General features: G+C 36.6%; 1 protein-coding gene across 3 annotated transcripts in view; it reads right to left on the bottom strand.

The window, feature by feature from the left end:
• The window catches only part of Chl1 (cell adhesion molecule L1 like), an 81,347-nt gene extending 65,751 nt beyond the window's left edge, over positions 1–15,596 (bottom strand). For all 3 annotated transcript variants that reach the window (XM_051155003.1, XM_051155005.1, XM_051155004.1), the window contains exons 1-3: positions 15,426–15,596; positions 9,232–9,337; positions 8,115–8,302 (exon numbers count right to left, since the gene is read on the bottom strand). In XM_051155003.1, the coding sequence (XP_051010960.1) occupies positions 8,115–8,302; positions 9,232–9,337; positions 15,426–15,513 (382 nt within the window). In that variant the 5' untranslated portion in view covers positions 15,514–15,596. The remainder of the gene's footprint in view (positions 1–8,114; positions 8,303–9,231; positions 9,338–15,425) is intronic.
• Between the last annotated feature and the right edge of the window lie 1,007 nt (positions 15,597–16,603).

The following is a 16,603-nucleotide window of genomic DNA, read 5'->3' as shown; positions in this document are numbered from 1 at the left end:
TAAATATGATATGTATTAATAAGGAAATATTTGGACGTTAAACTGATGATAACCAAGATACAATCCATAGACCCAGAGAGGTTAGTTACAGAGGAGGACTCAATAGGATGTCCTCCCCTCTGTCCCAGTTTCCTGGTAAGTGAAGGCTTTCGTGGGACATGGCCCTTGGGCTAGTATGCAGATATAAGTGAGTATATACCATTTGAGTCTTTCTGCTTCTGGGTTAACTCACTCATTATGATCATTTCTAGCTCAATCCATTTATCCACAAATTCCGGGAATTCCTTGTTTTTAATAGCTGAGTAGTCCCGCTCAAACTAAGGCACCAGCCAAGGACAATACAGATGGTAAACTTTAAACCCCTACCCAGATCTAGCCAATGGTCAGAACATTCTCCACAGTTGAGTGGAGAGTGGGAGATGACTTTCTCACGTACTCTGGTGCCTCACATTTGACCATCTCCCCTGGAGGGGGAGACCTGGTGGCACTCAGAGGAAGGACAGCAGGTTACCAAGAAGAGACTTGATACCCTATGAGCATATACAGGGGGAGGTAATCCCCCTCAGGAACAGTCATAGGGGAGGGGAATAATGGGAAAATGGGAGGGAGGGAAGAATGGGAAGGTACAAGGGATGGGATAACCATTGAGATGTAACAAGAATAAATTAATTAATAAAAAAAAGGAAAAAAAAAAAAAAGGAGGACTCTAGGGGAGATGCAGGGATCTCCCTGGGAGGAGAAATAGAATAGATTTTAAGGGTAAATTGGGAGTGTGTGGGGACTGGAATAGGAAATCAGGTGAAGGCCAGATGGGGTGGAAGGAGAGAGTGCAGGGAGAGGTAACTGGAATTGGGGGAACATTTGGGAGCTGGTGTGGAAACATAGTGCAGTGGAAACTTCCTAGAACTCTTATATTCTAATAGGGACTATTAGAGTCCTAATAAGGACTCTTAGTAATGGCAGATACAGACTCTCAACTGACCATCTCTCATAGGCAGGCAAGGCTTCCAGTGGTGAGATTGGTTGCATTCAATTGAGTTCTTGGACAAATGATTCCCAAGGAAATCCCAAAGAACCCAGGCTGTTGTTAGGATATAATGTTGCTCTCTGAAAAATGACAGTGAGGTCCCATTGCTGAGAACAAGATTTTCATAGTTAAATTCACTTGGAGATGATGAGCTGGTGCCCCTATGGAGAACTCACACCTATGTTCTAGTCTCTTTGGTACAGGAAGGTACTCTTCAGGCTCTCAAAAGAAAAATATGGTCACCAACCCAGTGACAAAACCTTTGACTTACAATATGTCCTGCCTGAAAAATACACTAGGGAAATAGTGGCACAAAACTTGTGAGAGAGTAGCCAAACACGGTCTGATTTTACTTAAGGCTTCATCCACAAGAAGGAACCCACAGCCAACATTACTTGGGTAGCCAAGAACCAGTGACTAGACATCCTAGAGATCTAGGGTAAACCCAAAATATCAATAAAAACGACTTTTAATGATATTCTGCTGTACTCATAGTTCAGTACTCTTTCCAGTTATTATCAGAAAGGCTTCCTCGACCAGGAGATGGGAACAGATAGAGAGACCTATAGCCAGACATTATTTGGAGAAAAAGTTTTAATGGGAGGTCTCCATCAAATCCCTCTCCTCAGATATCATGAAATCCTGTGGAAGAGGAGGCAGAAAAATTCTAAGGACCAAGAGGTGATGAAGGACACCAGGAGAACAAGGCCCTCAAATCAGGTAATCAATGCTAATATAAGCTCAGACAGACTTCAGCAGAAAGAATAGGGCTTCCACAGGTCTTCACCAGGTCGTCTGTGCTATTAGCTTATTATTTTTTTTGTGAAATTTCTGACTTTGAGAACAAATGGGTCTCTGACTCTTGTGCCTGCTCCATGGGCTCTTTCCTCCTGCCGTGTTACTGTGGCCAACTTCAATACGATAGCCTTGCTTGTTCTTATTTTTATATTTTATTTACCTGCTCCCTCAGCATGCAGAAAAGTCCAATAATTCAGACAGATAATGCAGCCAGTGAAGTGCTAGAAACCTTACATTTATTAAGTTTAGATCATGAAACTTCCAGTCCCCAAATTATAAACATGTAGTTAGTTGAGTGGACATCTACTCCATCCATAATATAAAGGAAAAGAAAAGACAATTTATACGTCTACCAAGCCCTTAAACACACACTGTAAATCTTCAGAACAGCTTTCAATGAAAGACAAAATTAGTACCAGAAAACAGGGAAGATTATATATTGCCTAATTTTAAGGTCTCAGAAGAGATATTGGTGAAGAAATTAATTAATCTGGACTGGTTCATTATTATTTGCTGACCTTGAAACTTCTAGTCTTCACTATTGGAGATCAGGAACATTTTAACATTTATAATAAATGCTCTCTTTTGCTTTATGTTGCTGTAATGAGCATCATGAACTATAGGAATTTGGGGAGGAGAGGTTTACTGGACGTATACGTGCAGGTCACAATCTATTATTGAGAGAAATGAGGACAAGAACCCAAGTAGGAACTGAAGCAAAAATCATGGCAGGATGCTGGTGCTGTGCTTACCTCTGGCCCATGCTCAGACAGCTTTCTTTTACAGCCTAGACCTGCCTAGGATTTGATCAGCCCAGAGTAGGCTATACCTCCCTATAACTGTCATCATTCAAAACAATCCCTCATAGACATGGTCATGGGCCAATATGATCTGGGCAATTGCTCAGGTGCGGCTCTTTCTTCCCAGATGATTCCAGGTTGTGTCAAGTTTCTTGTGAAAACTAATGAGGACAACGTGAAATTGAATTACACAACACAGCGGCCGCCATAGAGACAAATTTAACTCAGATAAAGAAATGACTTCCCTTGAAAACTACTCTGAAAGTGACTGACTGATTGCAATTCACTAGTTACACCCATAGCATTGTTTATCAAGGACAGATACAATATGTTTAGTCTTAGGCAACAGTCTGTGCTCACACGAGGCAATTCCACTCCTTTAGCTTGCTCTTAGATTCCAAGGGAGCACTCCATAAACAGAAAAACATAATCATCCAGACTAGACCTGACCCTGATTGGTCTACCTGCGAAGGGATCAGAATCCACCTACTCATCATTTTTACTTAAGCAGGGCTTCACACTTGCTCAGAAATCCCATTATGACCCAGCCTGAATGAAATCAACCTCCTGACTACACAAGGATACTGTAGACTTACTTGTACCAGCACGTGAAAGACTCGACAACTTCCTGTTGTTCATGGTACTCCGATAAGCCCTCTTTACGTCCATTGTTCAACACAGTGCACCCATATCTAGTATTCACTTATGAATGTGAGTTACATTTTAATATCTGCATTCACAGCTGGCTTCTTGAAGCCAAGACAATTTGTATGGAAAAGCTATCCCATAGACAAGATGACCTGGAACTGACTTACCCACTTCATTCAAGATACAGCCAAACTGCAAACAGAAACTCTGTTGGAGCCTTACAACTTCAGATGCTGTCTGAAAACTCATCACTTCAATTTTCTCAATATTCAGGAAAAAAAGCACCTCTTCTTACTTAGCAGAGAAAGTATTTGACAATGATTGTCTGTCTAGAGCACTGGGTCTCAACAGTAAAATTACGGTTATGAAGTAGTGACAAAAATGTTATGGTTGGGGCCCACCACAGCCTGAGGAACTGGGTGGCATCATTAGATTGAGGACCACTGGTCTAGAAGGTCCTCTTGGATAAACTGGGGAATATTGAAATTGTTCTAACATTAAATTATGATTGTTTTCATTTATAATAACTGAAGCTATGAATAATAGCTTAAATTTTAAAAAGGCAGAATATGTAGTGCAGGTTATGACAGATCAGGAAAGCACATGGAGAAAGTTATTCAGAAACCTGAAGGATGTTTATTATTAGAGAGTCAAAATATAAGCATTCATGTCATCAGTTTAAACTTCAATGATGAAAAAGGAAAAAGAGCATCCATCTCCACACTCTCTACTCACAGCTGCAGCATGTGGCCGTTCTTGTTTTGCTATGGTATGTCAAATCACTAACACTAAGGCTTAAGTAAGCATTCCCAAAATGCCCAGGTGTTCAATGCTATGTATTCATGGACTCTGCTGGGAGATGCTAGGACTTTTGACAGACGAGGCCAAATGGTAAATCTTCGGGTTACTCAGAATGTAATCTTGAAAGGAAATATGAGACTGTGGCCTTTTCTCATATTCTTTGCTCCCTAGATCATGCTGTAGGAAGATTTTACTCCTGCACATGTTCCCATCATAACATGCTTCCATAATTCTAGCCCAAAACAATAATATTAACCCCGTCATGTACTGGACAAGACAAACAAAACAAAACAAAACAAAACAACAACAAAACAAAACAAAACAACAACAACAACAACAACAAAACAAAAACAAAAAACCACAACCAAACAAAACAAAAAACAACAACAACAAAAAATCAAATGAACCTACATTTCTTTATAAGTTGATTACCTCAGGGGTTTTGCCATAGTGGTAGAAAGCTGAGGAATACAACCAGGACAATAGCTAGCACAGGAAGGGAGACTAAAAATGATTTGTTGACTAAGTCACTGAACAAGACCCTATGCCACAGATATTTCATTTAGTTAATGGATTTGTCATGTGTGCATAACTGATGGGATCAATCTATTTGTTGGGCTTTTTCTCTTATCCCTTCCCTACCAAACTCAAATATGATACTATAAAAATAGAAAACTAAACATTGCGAAGAAAGGTCTTCATTAAATTAAATAACAACACGACAACCTAGAGATCAAAAACCCTAAAACTAGAATCACCAACTTCCCACCAATATGAAAATAAAAATTCCAGTCAGCTTAAGATAAAATCCATTGTCAAATAAGGAAGCTTAAAATGGTCTTATTCATGAACTCTGAAGGACTAGAGTGGGGTCAGATGACGAAGTATTTTCAGAACAGCCTGGAAAAGATGTTAAGAAATCTAATTCATTTTACTCATTTCTACAACAGCAGAGAAAGAGAGCAATTACCTATATTAAAGCCCTGATCTTTGATCCACGACTTTTAACTGCAACGAGGTCATAATCTGGCCAAAATTATCCTCATACTATCGTCATTTCATTCTTAATAGTTACATAATGAAAAAATGTTTTCAAAGCCTGTTAATTGCTGTATCTTATATGTAACTGCCCCATTTCTTTCCCTGTAGCAGGTCTAGCTACTGCCTTTTCCTTTGTCTCCATAGCAACCAATGGAATTCAGGTTAAGGACCACCACAATACCCTGTCTTTTACAATGCACATTTAATCTCTCTTTCATCCTGTATTTCTAATGCCATTTCAGTTAAAATATGTATAATAAAGACATAGATATAAAAACACAGACACAAATCAGTCTTCATGCAAAGAAAAATCAGTACATGTCTGGAAAAATGTAAATCTAAATTTTCATTTCAATAAATTCTCCCTGAGGTTTGCTGGATCCATAGGAGCAGAAGCTGAGATTAGAGGGGGCTGACTATGTATTAGCTGGTTCATGACTCTCAGACACAATGTTCATAGCAATACTACTTTTTGATCCAGAATTTATAGACATTTCTAGCTGAATGCCATTTAAAATTTTAACACCTTAAATGTGGTTTGGAAGTCTCCACATCACATCTCTGCCCACAGATTTTACTAAGATTATCTCAATCCAGGACAGCCACTTCAGAGGGATTAGCATGTCACATGCAGGTTCGTTTTGAATACATAAAGAGACTATTAGTGAAACTAACTAGATGATACAAAGGAAGAGAGGAGTAGGATGGAAATTTTTTTACACACTGTCCACTCTACCAAGAACTTTACTATCTTTCACCTGGTGGTGACCCCAGCTCCTCCCATCTCCATTGGTGGTAATTAGTATCCACAATATTGTGTTTAGTGTTCTCTTGTTTTTCACTAAAATTTTCCCAATTAAAATTATATTTCTAATCCATATTTCATGTGGGTTTACAAACCTTAAACTGAAGTAAAATCATGCCATATGTATTTATATAAGATTTGCTTTTATAGCTCCAAGTATTCCTGATTTTCTATACTACTGGAAAACATTTTCTGCATGATTATGTGAAAATTTATTTATAATACACACTGAATATTCCTCTAAAAAACTAAACTACTGTTAAACATTCTACGAGGCCGAACTTCACACTAACTAGAATGTAAGTGACTTTGGAGAGGTGGAATGTTGCAAGTCTAGAGCTAAATTATCTATTCTCCTTAATAGCCACTCAATCACCTTTATGACCCTCATAAAAATTCTTATAAGATATACAAAAACATCTTTATCACTCTTCAGAACAAACTATAAATGTCATCAGACAGCATTACCTGTAGCAGAGATTTCCTCACTGCACCATAAACTATCTGCTGGATGTGCCCACCAACCTATTTTTAAAATGTTTTGATTTATTACTTTCTTTGTTCCATTAGTATAAAAATGGCATGAGCTTTTGCCAGAGTAGACTGTTACATTTGGGGCAACCTGGATATGTGTTGTCAGGCTACTGGTTCTAGAACAAATTATCTTTCCCTGTGATGTGAAAGCAAAGTCTTTCCAACAGTATATTCCACCATAAGTGAATTATTAGATCTGTCATGTATGTGCACTTATATGTGTGCAAATAAGTAAACACATATAAAACAAACACAGAAAGGTTGGTGCCCCCAGATCCTTGGTGTGTGGTAGGAAGGCACAAACACCTGGGCAGGGAAGAGCATAACATCTTAAGTGAACACTATCTTTAAGGAAGAGGAGACAAAACGTCCAAATATGAGAGATGAAAATATGCCTTTCTTTCTTAAGATGAAACCCTAACAGGAGAAGACACTAAAATAGATACTTGTGTCCTTTACTTTGGCTTTTACACTACTGTCTTTTTTTTCCACTTTTAAGCTTGTGTTTAACACGAACACAGAACTCTAAACTGCAGCTAAATGATGAAAAGAAGAGAAGAAGGAAAGAAGGATGGAGAGAAGGATGGAAGGAAGGATGAAAGGAAGGATGGAAGGAAAGATGGAAGGAAGGATGGAAGGAGGATGGAAGGAACGAATCTACCCTACTCTATATATCTATTAAAGCAATGAAGTTGAAAACAGAGATCTTGACTAGACGCAGAATAGTGAATTCTTACCTCCACAAAATGAGGTCTTTTTATTTTCTTTTTAAAAATTGAAGAATGTTAAAACCTCAGTGTCATCTATCATTATTGCTTCAATACGATATATAATGAGGTACTTAATTTCTAGAAAATTAACGTGAGTTTTGACTGTTTTGTGGAGTTAGAAACTTGAGATCAGGGAAAACAAATGAGTGGCTATTTCATACACATAGGTAAAATACTTTAATGGTTACACAATCAAAAATCAGTGATAATTTTAGGGAGTGACAGTCTTAACTGCAAAGGGCTGACAGTTTGTCACGATTTTTACTTATTGATGACATTGCCAGTGGCTGGTTGTACCCTTCTGCAGGGAAATGACTTTGTTTAACTGAAGTATCCATCTAGCTTTGCTCCATGTGACAGTGGGCTAAGACAGTGCCTAGACACTCTTTCTCAAAGCATTTAAAGGCCTATAAACAAGTGTTTATGCTTATTGTCTTAGAACTCTGTGATTGAAGTGGCATATTTCATGCTTCTGGAGTCACAAGAAGGCAACATGAGGAATACAGGCCCCGAAACACTGGAAGAACGGGACTAAATTGTAATTCCAAAGTCTGTCTTTGTGTTGATGGAGAGATCTTGAGATCATCAGTTACTGAAACTGAGCTAAATTTAGCTAATAATAAATTTAATCATCATAACATATGGAAAGTAATTACTTTCCCCCAGGTTAGATAGTAAGTTATTGAAACACAGCATGATTGTGCTGCTTTCTGAAGAAAAAAATCTAACTGTAAGTGTCAAGATTCTGAAGAAAATTTTTCTAATGAATAAAATACATTCCATTTCATTCCATGATTAAACTCCTACTGATTTATTTCTTTAGATGACACTTCATCTACTTAACACTTTACTAGACCAGCTGTCCATGAAATCTCTACCTGAACACTTACCTGGTACTATGAACTCTATTTCTTCTGATACGGCAGTTCCGAGTCTATTAGATGCAAAGCAGCGGTATTTTCCTTGAAAATGAGAGATGTGTCCCTCATTTGGGATCTTGAATGTGCCTGAATTGTTCGACACAATTATCCGAGGGTCAGAAAGATCAAAAGGCTTGTCATCTTTAGTCCACGAAAATCTAGAAAATAAAGTAAAGTTGATGACATTTGCTTTTTAAAAAAGTATTTTAATAAGAAATGCACAAATGGTAAAACAAAGACAATTAATGAGTTTTAGGTATACATAAAAGAGCTTAACAGTGTATAAAGACAACTTCAAGAAACCTTACAAGCAAGGAAAATATAGTAAAATGTGAGAGAAGAGATGAGAGGAAGTTTTATTCTCTTTTAAATTGAAGTTATATTAAAATGTTTCCCATTAGAGATATGATTCAGATCATTGCTATACGTTAGCACATTAGGTAAAGACAAATATAGAATGTGCTTCTCTATGTGTAGGTTTCTGTGTAGAAAATGTGCATGCGCGCACGCACACACACACACAAGCAAATTCCATTAATTCCCTTTTACCTGGTATTTTCAAGTGTTTGGCATATTTAAATCCATGTTGAGCATATAATTTTTCCAGTTAAAATTTCTCAGTTTTACAATAGCATTAAAAATAATTTTATGATGATGTCATGTTTGTCATAGATTTTCCCACTTCAATGTGTTTCCCTTTATAAATAATTCATTGGTAAGAATCTCTATAGATTTACATTTGATAAATTTATTTATTTCCCTCTATTTCTGTAGGGCAATTATTTATAAATGCAGAAAGCAGATAAGTAGGAAAAGGTGTCTATAGTTTTAGAAAAATATTCTAGAATTTTATTTGAGTAAAATAGTCACAGTTAAGCTCTACTCAGGTATGAATAATTTCATCAATTATAATGTAAACAGGCTTGTGTGTCATACATAAAATAAATAAATTTTAATTTTGTAGACTTAACTACCATTTACTTACAAATTCAATTCTTCAATCATATGTAGACTTGTATTCTACCTTATGATAGTTGCATTAAGATAGCATACAATCAATACTATCCAAGTACTAATAGGCACTTACTTTGGTTCTGGGTTTCCTTTAGCTTCACATTCAATTTGAAAATACTCATCAAAGGGAAAGGCCACTTGCATATATGACTGCTTTATTATTGTTGGAACCTGTTGAACTGAATGTCAAGGCAATATAGTTTAAGAATGAGGTTTTCAAACATGGGACAAGATTAAATCATAGAGGACAACTTGTGCTTTCTATATCGATAACTCTGGTGGTTTGATGATTTATATTCATTGCCAATTTGCCTGCACATGGGAATCACTCAGGAGACACATGACAACATGCATCTAGCTGGGAGTTTCCAAAAAGGTTTAATTGAGAAGACATCCTGAACATGAAATGTGAGCAACACCATTCAATGGGCAGAAGATATGGATGGAGGAAGATGGAGTAACCAACTGAACAGCATTCATCCTTCTTTGCTTCCAGACTATGGGTGTATTTAACATATTTCACCCTATTGATATCCTGTATCTCTTTTGATAGTTCTTCTATTATAGAGTATGCTTGCTTTCCATCTGTCTTTCCACTTAATAATGTGTTTCATTAGATATCCTTGATATTTCAGACTTTTCTATTAATGGATTATCAATGGATGATAAATTTACAGATATGGTTATCATGAAACTGACTCTGGAGACAAGTACTAAAATCATTTTAAAAACAATACATGATTACAGCACTATTTATAGCCTGAAACCAATGACCAATAGCTCATTAAAAACTGGTAAAAATCCATATTTGTTGCAAAAAAATTTTCTTGATGCCTGTTTATTGTTGTTTGATAAATCCTTTCTACAATCTTCCTTGATATCGATACTTCTCATTTATGAATTTATTTTTTTTATCTCTCTTTCCCACTTGAATTGTTACTCTTCCTTTTAAAGTCAATTTAAAATAAGAGTACATAAAATGTATGGATGCTGAAGACAGACTCTTGGATTAAATTCTGAAACAGGTCACAGATAATGACGTACATAATGCTATACTTCAGGTGAGCACTCAATAACTTCCAAGTTGAGACACTCTTTACTACAATTATGACAACCATTACTTTATATTATTGGTTTATATGGAAATACAAAGCAGTAAGTACTGAGAATTGACTTTGGACTATATATTTTGAGGAATGTAATTTGTAGATTAGCGACTGATTACCTACCACTCTTCTATAGCAAAAGTACAGATAGGACCATCAACCTTGTGACACTGGACAAGGTCTTGACTTCTTTGCTTTCTTAAAAATTGCAAGGTACCTAAAGTGTTCCTGATCAACTGGATTATAAGTAACACCGTTAACTACATCAAAAGTTTAAACTGAATGCATTTACGTATAGAGTCTTTAAAATTAATTTCATAGTACGTTAAAATAAGCATCCTTTTCTGGAAAACACTAAACATCAGAAGAGTTGCATTATATTACATGACCACAGAGCTATCATTTCTAAAGAGATGGCAGTGGTATTTTCATGTATGCTTCTGCATTCTTTCTGTAATAGGCTGATGTGACTAAACATGTACAAAGTCAGCTTCCTGTAAACATATAAAAAAAAGAATGGGAAAATATTTACAGTCAGATGTGTCAGATTATTGTTTTTTTAAATGTATATTACACTATGAAATGTAAAACATAGCTAATATGTTTCTTCTTATTCTATCACTGTAAAAATTTACCAAATTTTTGACCTGTGTAATGTTTTGTATCAACACACAGTAGTCTTTAGAAAAACTATGGGTTTGCTGAGCTATGTAGATTTGACAAATATTCATACATTTTGCCATAGACAATCAAATTTTCACTTGGCTTAATGTCACCACTGATCTAATCAGGAAAGCCACTGATGTTTGAAAGACAGAAGTCTTCTACAAGTCTAATTTTTTCTTGAACACTCAAATTTGGTCATTGACAGTTACCATTTATATTGCCAGGTTATCTTGATGTGTCAGACTGACCTGGTGCATTTTGAGGAAAAATATCTGCAGATAAACATTAGACCAAACCATAATTTATCTGCCAGTTGTGATTTCAAGTAAAAATAGGGTATGGGCAGAAGCAACAACATAATCAAGAAATCAGAAAATCCTTTTGCTTTAATGCAGCAGAATTATTTTATGTCTACATTACAGTACTTCTACCCATTACAGTGTATCCCTGTATTAAGAGGCAGAAAGTCACCCAAGTTAATACTGTTCTATGGGCTCAACCATTTTAACAATGGCAGAATTGTTTTGGTTTAGATGTATATGAACATAAGTGCCTGTTGGACAGCTCAGTGCTCATGCCATCATTTGTGTTAGGGAAACTGAAAATTTCCTACTACAAACATATTTCAAAAAATCAGTACAGATGAAAATGACAGTAAATGGGGAAAGACATGCACTAGGAGAGGGATATTCACTGGGGAATTATGTTCAAAACACTTGGATATCATAGACCATTTAAATGTATCCCTGAGATCCTGGGGCATCCACAGAACCATTATTTAAAGCATCAATAGCCGGCTTATATAATAACCAGTGATCTTCTCAATTTTAAAATTGAATTCAATTTCTTTTTTGCCTAATGAATGGAACAAGTCACTATGTTGCACATAATAACTCAAAATCAGGCTTTATCCAGTGGATATGAATCATCACTTTAGTATTTGCTAAAAGCATCCATATCCTCTTTGGCAGTGGTCTCACTTATGATTAATGCAATTTCTAAATAGAGTGGTATTGAGCTTCTTGCAGGTTCACTCTGTTTCAGTCTATTGCAGTTACAAATGGTGAGGGAGAGGCTCAACAGCATCAGTCCCAAAGACACCAGCTAATAACTTGAGAACAACTTGTTTATTACAACATTATTCTTTTTTAAATTTGCTAAGGTTGTAAAGGCTCTGCCATAGCTAATTATTCAGGGAAAGGAGCTAATCACCTCTGGGTGTTTGTATGAATATATATATTCCACATTACAAATCCTTTCCTCTATAATTAGGCCAATTACAGAGACACCAGACTCGTTGACATTCAAATTGGATACCTGCCTTGGTTGCATTTACTAGTGAGTGCTCTAGAGTGCCAAAATAAATGGGCAATATTCAGTTGCTCTGAAAACATGCTATTAATATTTCATAACAATTGTCTGAGGACATTACAGCATGAGCGTTTATAAGTAAATGAGACTATCAGAATAATAATAAATGACATGAGCTGGTACAAAATTTCACATCCTTCATTACTGAAGAATAAGTGAAAAACATGGAGAAAGAATGTATTTATTAGAGAATAAGGTCAGAGGTTTGAATCGGCAATAGCACATGCATCCCCATGGCCCCTAACTTGGCCCTGCATTCTTACACAAGAAAGTCTAAGGGGTCGGAGAGTTAGCTCCATAGTGAAAAGCACTTGCTGCCCTTCCAGGGGACCTACATTTGCTTCCCAGAACACATATGGTGGTACACAACCATCTGTAATTCCAGTCCCAGGGTATCTTTAGGCTTCCTTTGGCACCAGGCCTGCACAGGCAGACACACATGCAGGCAAAATAAAACAAACACTAAAACCACAAAAATACACATAATTTCTTTAAAACTGAGAATCTAATAAATATCAGGTTATATTATATTCTCAGATGGTTGCTGATGAATTTTGATATTCTTGCCTTAGATGTAAGATATAAGCTACCTATGAAAAGAAATGTACATGTGTACATAAACATATAGGTATGTAGAACAGGAAGTGAACTTCCTCAGCAGGTGAGAATGCACAAACTGAGGCTCAACCATCTGTGAGAATAGAAGAGAAGGATTCTCACTTGAGGAATCAAAGACAGCACTGGACTACCAGAACACTGGGTGGTGTAAAACAGCTTCTTTAAAGTAATTAGGAGTGACAGTCAGAGGTAATTTTAAAACACATTAGAAATGGCTTTCTTGATGGCTAGTCATATTAAGTCTAAGTACTTCAAAAGGAAAATTTTGCCCTAATATTAATACTTTTAAAATATTTATTAAATTGTCTGGGGTAAAGACTTTCTTTAAAATTCACATGATCTTTCTTTCTTTTCAGCTCCTATTTCCATACCTATAAAAGAAAGATTAAAGGAAAAGAGAGACATCCCTGAATCTAACCTAGTTTTCTCTCTGTGTAAGACTAATGATAACTTATAACCACCTCCCAATGAAATCTGTAGACCAAGAAAACAAACAGAATCCTACCCAACCCACCTTAGAGGAACTGGGACGTAGTTCTCTTAAAGTTTCTGCAGGCTCATTTGGGGTGAATAATACCTTATAAAGCATCCTTCCCCCAAATTGGGGAAAATGCTTAAGTAAGCCAGGGGTTGCATTTGTGGTCCAGTTTCTAAATGGCAAGCATCAAAGAACCTCCATATGGAGTTGGCTTCCAATGTGGCAAACAAGCCACTGGGAAAAATGTCCTCATTTCTGCCACAGACAGAATTCTGCTTAAAAATGGGCAAACATAGAGGCAGGCTGAGTAGATGGCCGAACTCAGCCAAGACAGGGTAAGCAAGTCCTCAATGCTTCCTGCCTTGCAAATATGTCTGGCAGAAATATTGGGCTCAAAGGCCAAACATGATCCTTCAATGTTATAGAGTGTTTGGTGACTGCTCAGGCAGTAAATTGTCTCAGTCATTTTTTCATTTTGGAAGCTGCTAACCTGCACTACCTCTTCACTCAGGCATTTAAATTTTATTCCTCCTCAAGCCTCTGATGGGGGCTGATGACCAGATAGTTTAGTCTTACAATCAAGTTCAGTTGGTTAGGGGATAAGATCTTTTTAGATCAAGATAAATAATTTAAGTTAACATATATGAGATATGATAGATATTGATTTTCATTCAGAAATTTAGACCCAACAAAGTAGGAAAGATGTTTACTTCAAGTTTGACCAATAGAAATAGCCAAATCACTATGAATGTAACATTTATATAAATCATGAGTGTCTCATGGTTCTTCCTGCTGTATGTAGTTTATTTTATTCATGTGTAATAATATAAATGTATAAGTTAAAAAAGAAACAATAAAATAATTTTTAAAATCACATGATTCATAGTATTCTTTCTTTCTTTCTTTCTTTCTTTCTTACTCTTTTTTCTCTTTTTTATAGATAGTGTTTTTCTGTGTAGTGTTGGCTGTCCAGGAAATTGCTTTGTAGACCAGACTGACTTTGAACTCACAGAGAACACCTGCCTCTGCAGCTTAAGTGCTGTGATTAAAGATGAACAGTGCCACCGCCAGGCTTGCAATGTTAATTTTTAATGTTGAGATTCTGATAAACAACAAATGTTTCTTACAATCTTCAACAAAATACACAGTAGAAATAAAGAATACTAGTGGAAACACATATTAAAATGCCTGAATCACAACTCAAAGACATTGTACAAGTATATTATGTATACTATGTATACTATTATATATACATGTATATATATATATATATATATATATATATATATATATATATATATATTCGTACTATAGAATATATTAGATTGGGAGACAATATTGGGTCATATGACTTTGGGCTCTAACATGACTTTTGGTTATTTTCATTATTCACTATTTCCATTTTAAGTGCAAATTGTTTGAGGAAAGAATATGAGCCTTCTGGATCTGCAGATATGGCTAACTGTTTAAGAGAATACACTGCTATTGCAAACGACCTAGCTATGGTTCCCAGTTCCAGTGTCAAACAAGTTACTCCAGCTTGAGGATGATCTGACACCCTCTTCTGGCCTCTGAATGCACATTCACTCACATGCACATACTTACACCTGAATACACATATAAATATTTGAAAAGATACTAAATCCTTTTTTAAAGATTTATCCAATCCCTTTTTGTTATAGTTTTAATGTTAGTAATTTATAAATCATAATTGTCATTAAAATAACTAACCTAAGCATATAAAAGTAAAAGCTTCTTATAATATTCCATCCTAGACATATGACAAATATTACCAGAGGTGTGAGTTATGTTTCTTTTAACAGTCTATGACTATATGAAAAGCAAAACAACTAAGTTGAAAAGTTATGAGAACAGCTAAATATCCCAAGCCAAGCCTGGAAAGCACAGTCGTGAATTTTCATGATAGTTCAGAAATAGGACCGAAAAGTTACCTTCTCAGTCCACATGTCTTTTACTTAAAACACAGACATAAACTTCCATAGCAGGGATCAGACTTTGTGCTTTTACCTGAGAGTGGTATCTCAGCTGTTGACAGTTTTAACAGGAGGAGAATCAGACTTAGGGACAGTCCTCTCCCAGACAATGGCAACCCCATCGCTCTTCGGAAAGGAGGCAACACACAAAGACTGAAAAAAATGTTTCTTGTTCTTTCTGTTAACGACTGAGGAAAATGTGTGGAACCTGGAAAAGTAGCCCAGAGAAACAGGATATTAGTTAATGTACTTTAAAATGTGAACACAGCAAAAACTAAACACCAACCTAATGAATCTATTATCTAATAATACCACAAAACATGAATTTTACTCTTCATGTTCAAGAAAAAAACGATAGTTAATATTTGATATATTGTAATCCATGAGCCAATCCAATGAATCCCATTTGTAAGTCAGAGTAAGATTTACATGGAAAGCTGTTCCTTACATTGTAACGAGTCAGTGGCTATGATAATGATTTCGTTAATTTGATTCAGAAAGTAATCATTTCTCAATCAATTCTTTATATTAATATTCAGGATTATAAAGACAAATCCTGGGGTCTCCTTGTAAAGTACATCTCGTATTCAAAATTTCACAACATAAGATGGTAACAGTAAGGAAATAGTGGAGGGGCTTAGGGAGATAGAATCAGTTAGGAAAGCGCTAATCATGCAAGCGTAAGGGACTGAGTTTGAATCCAGAAATGCAAAGCAAAAAGACCAGGGGAGAGTAGGGGTGAGAGGACAGAAGACCTGCTGAAAAAAGAGAAACTGGGTGGGGGTCTCTCTGTGACAACAGGGAGACCTAAGTCAGGGTAGGTTTCTGGGAGGATGTGGTGGAGACTGGAGCTGAGACTCTTGGCAGGAGGGGCCATGGAAGCTGAGGAGGACACCTCTAACTAGACAAGACTCCTAGTGGAGGGAAAAGAAGACAACTCTGATAGGCTCCACCCAGCAGTGGTTTAAAACTGATGCTGAGACTCACTGCCAAACACTGGCCAAAACATACAGAGTCCTGTGTAAAAGTGGCGGGTGGGGAGGGAAAAGGATCTGGCGATGACAGAAACTCCACAAGAAACCAACAAAGCTAACTATCCAGGGCCCAGAGGGATTGTGGAGACTGAAGCACCAACCAAGGACCATGCATGGACTGGACCAAGCCCCTCCTCCCCAATCCTTACCCCCCCATCCCCCCATCCCCACCCTAGCC

The sequence above is a fragment of the Acomys russatus genome, chromosome 13, assembly GCF_903995435.1.
Source record: "Acomys russatus chromosome 13, mAcoRus1.1, whole genome shotgun sequence".
Classification (NCBI taxonomy): domain Eukaryota; kingdom Metazoa; phylum Chordata; class Mammalia; order Rodentia; family Muridae; genus Acomys; species Acomys russatus.
Note: the sequence above shows the minus strand (reverse complement) of the source record. Positions and strands in the feature narration are given on the sequence as shown.